The sequence below is a fragment of the Apium graveolens genome, chromosome 5, assembly GCF_009905375.1.
Source record: "Apium graveolens cultivar Ventura chromosome 5, ASM990537v1, whole genome shotgun sequence".
NCBI classification, from domain to species: domain Eukaryota; kingdom Viridiplantae; phylum Streptophyta; class Magnoliopsida; order Apiales; family Apiaceae; genus Apium; species Apium graveolens.
The window spans coordinates 210,719,508-210,723,361 of NC_133651.1; the positions used below are offsets into that span (position 1 = coordinate 210,719,508).

The window sequence follows — 3,854 nt, forward strand, 5'->3', positions numbered from 1 at the left end:
CTGTCTCCTTCATGTATACCAGCACGATCTGCTGGGCTACCCTCTAGGAAAGACATAGTGACCTAAATAATACACGAGATACTTACTATAAACACATGCATGTGTAGAACGCCCTGAAATATTTAGCACTGGTTTTAGGAAATTAGCCAATGATGTAAATTAATTGTAATTCTAGCGAGTAATTCTTTTGAAACAATAAGTGTTTTCTTTACCTTCATATGACCTTTGTAATCCTTAACTGATATTAGTTACTAATTATTGTTATCCGCCAATGGTGTAAATTAATTGTAACTCTAGGTAGTCTGTTCTTTTGAATGTATAATGTACAGAGGAATTCAAGATTTCATATTGGGAGACATGTGTTAATCTGTCTCATATTGGATTTATGATAATCTGCATCATTAAGATGGATTTGTTTATGGGTGTGTGTGTGTGAACTGATGTGTATAGTTTCAATTATTGTTTTATTTATTTATGAGATAAGATGGATTTCTTGTTTTTAATTTTTGTAGAAAAAAATAAAGAAGGTGCGACTTGAATTGGCACCTGATTTCGAGCCTCTTGAAGAACCGACATCCCCTCGTAGCCTAAAGGAATTTCATCAGAAAAAAGAGGTTATTGTGTTGGCCACGGCAAGATCCCCAAGGAAAGGGAGGATGAGCCTTCATCCATAAGATAGTTTGGCTGAGCTTCTGGGCGCAAGGGATGCGACGCAAGTGATAAAGAAACGTAAGGTGGTGAAACATCAATTTGCAGTTGATGTCCCAGATGAGATATAGAAGATGATGTCAGAGATCTTAGATACGGTGTGGGAGATGGTTCGTTCTTTACCCACGCGTAAGGTGAAGCAAACTGTTCTGGACGAGGAGGTGCGTAAATTAGCCTATGCTGCTCTTCCGGACCCGAGTCAAGAACCACTGCACAATCATTACGTAAGGGCAGCAACTGCTTTGCTTGGTCCGATTTTGGAGAAGAATGAGAAGATAATTATAGAGGTAACATACTATTCTTTTACAGCTTTTATAGCTTCTTTCATAAATTTGGATTTCATTAAACATAAAGACAGTCAGATGGTAAGTGCTTAAAAGGTGAACAAAGTAGCTACCGGGGTAAATAAAATAAGTGTAGAAAAAGTAGGATTAAGGGATAAATTTCCTGAATTTTATTGTAAGTAAATCTTATTTCTGCTATGCTCAGCTAGCTTTAATATGCCTGTTAAAATGTCCTTCTCTCTCTAAATATATGAACACCAAGTCAACAAGAAGAAAATAATATAAATTAGTTACATAATTATAAATTGTTTTGACACATAATTAAATATATATATAAGAAATGTTGTACCAGAAATGAATAGCGACCTAGTTGGTGGAACTATATTTACAGCTGATTACCTATATATAAAAGTAATATTGATCAAGACGTGTAGGGATTTTCTAGCTGCAAAACCTGCTTCTGGAGATTTAAAGAACTCTCGATACAAGAAAATTTAGACATCTGTGATACTTGATCAGTTCTTCCCTTGCCTAACATTTTAGGATATTTACCTATTATGCATGCACTTTAGACTGGCATGATTTGAGCCATCTGATGAGTCATACTCCAACGAAATGAGTAATTTGATGTCGACTAATTAAATTTGGGTTGAATTGTTGTTATTTGAGTATAACTGCATGTTTAAATTGTATTCTGATTAGAGTTCTAGCTATAGGTTTCTTGCATACATGACCAGTGTACATGACTAGTAGAGGAACCAGCGCTGAGAGTCTTGGATTTAACTAGTTTTTATCTGCTATCATCAGACATTAAGCAATCTTTTTTTTGATCCATGGAAAATGTTTCAGTTACACATTAGTTACAGATGGCTAATTACTATTACCATTCCGTATCCCAATATATGTTTAGGGATGCATTTCAACAAATGATCTTTTTTTCTTTTTATAATTTTATCATCACTACCTAAAGCTGTGTTGATCATAATGCTAGCTGCACAATTACTATATTTTACGATGTTTATTGTGTATAGATTATGTACATATGCTTCTATCGAGATTAGGAGATACACTAATATACATGGTTTGATATTCTTGATTTTCATGTTACAACTTATTTGTTGAACTCATAGAAATATCGTAAATGCAATCTCACAGAGAAAGATTGAACTGTTAGATAAAATCGTGCTATAATGATGGAGCTATGAAGGTGGTCCCGATGAACGATAAAATCTTGCTATAATGTGTTCAAGTTCTGGTTATTAAAAGTCTGATATGTTTCTGCAGGGATCTGTTCGTACTGATCAGGTTGTGGAAAACAGCGGCAACAATGAAGATGAAGACCACGAGGCACACAACTATCCATTGATATAGGTCGTATATTAGCCTGGTAATCTTGCTCAATTTTTGTGAACTAATGAACCAGTTGGGATTTAGTATATTCCCTCCCTCTTTTGTTAAACTACCTCTTTTGTTAAAGTACTTAATGGGGCATGTACTGGTTTGAACGTTTCTAGCACTGAAGGAACTAATTTTACTTAAGTAATTAGTATTATGACTTTAGGCCAATTATCAGTTTTATGTTTAAATCTGTTTGGTTTATATATTTTTATTCATTATTTTGTGATGCTTGAGGTACGCCTGAAGGAAAATAATTTGCCTATTCATTAGAGGTTCCTCGAAACAGGATTTTTTTTTGGGATTTTGTTAACTTAATTCGTCCGAATCCGGTTGAAAATAATAATCGACCAAAACCAGTCGAAATTGAATTTTTACCAAAAGCAGTCGAAATTAAATTTTAACCAAAAGTGGTCGAATTTGATAAATGAGTAAATACGGTCGAATTTAGTATTTTTTACGGGAATTTTGAATTTATACGAAAATTTGATTTTTTTGGGCGGAATTTTCAAATTCAAACGAAAATTTCAAAGTTTAAGTGAAAAATTGGCAAATTCAAATTCAACCACCGCCAGTCGAATTAAGCGCACTAAATTCGACCGGTTACTAAATATGACGGGACGAATGCGACCGGTGCAAAAAACGGTCGTATTTACTAAATGCGACCCTTTTTCTGCCGGTCGTATTTAGCCGTTTTTTTAGTGTAAACTCAATAGAACCTAGGAAAAGCCAAGATTGATCTCTAACACAAGGCATAACCTTGTGGTGTCATAATGATCCCAAAGGCAGCACCAGTACCATCTGCCGGTTTTAACATATGGAGCTGCTCAAGTACCAGGTCTTCAAGAGGAGCTTCGAACCAATCCACTGCTTGTGGTTGGCTCCTATCACTGTCAAGCTTTTCAGCATACATCTCTTGAGTTTCCAAGTGGTCATGCAACAAAAATAGATGCCCATTGAGTTCTGCAACCATGGGGGGATCCACTAGTTGAAACTCGCCAGATGCAGCAGCAGGATTGGCGACCTGTGGGATAAGGAACTTATCAATGACATGTTCCAAATTGGGATGTCCAAAGGAGTACACCTTCTTTCGGCCCGGTGAAAAAATAATGATAGATATTTTCACACCACAAAGGCTGCAGATTTTAGTGGTTTTCTTGAATAATCCTGCTCGCCTTTTTGAGAAGGTCACTACAAGATTGCTCTCATTAGTCATTCTTCTCATGGCTATCTTTTGACGACCCAAGTTTATTCTTACCATTTTGCTCAATACAAACAATAAGATATATGGGTCATGGGAGCATACAAACACTAGATTTTATAGGTAAATTTGGCTTAGACGGTCACATGAAAGTTAAGTGACATGGGAATCTTCTTTTAATAATTACTATTTGTGTATTGAATAATTTATTTCTTGTGTATGGAATTTACTAAAATTATTATTAACATAGGATTTAAATACTTATG

The 3,854-nt window shown here is 35.3% G+C and overlaps 1 protein-coding gene across 1 annotated transcript; it reads right to left on the minus strand.

The window, feature by feature from the left end:
- Nucleotides 1–3,129: 3,129 nt before the first annotated feature.
- On the minus strand, nt 3,130–3,648 carry LOC141660644 (agamous-like MADS-box protein AGL62). Its single transcript, XM_074467633.1, has one exon. The coding sequence runs from the start codon at nt 3,646–3,648 to the stop codon at nt 3,130–3,132; it is 519 nt and encodes a 172-aa protein (XP_074323734.1).
- Between the last annotated feature and the right edge of the window lie 206 nt (nt 3,649–3,854).

Excerpts from the sequence above, each read along its gene's own strand:
- LOC141660644 (XM_074467633.1), bottom strand. The coding sequence starts at position 3,648 with ATGGTAAGAATAAACTTGGGTCGTCAAAAGATAGCCATGAGAAGAATG.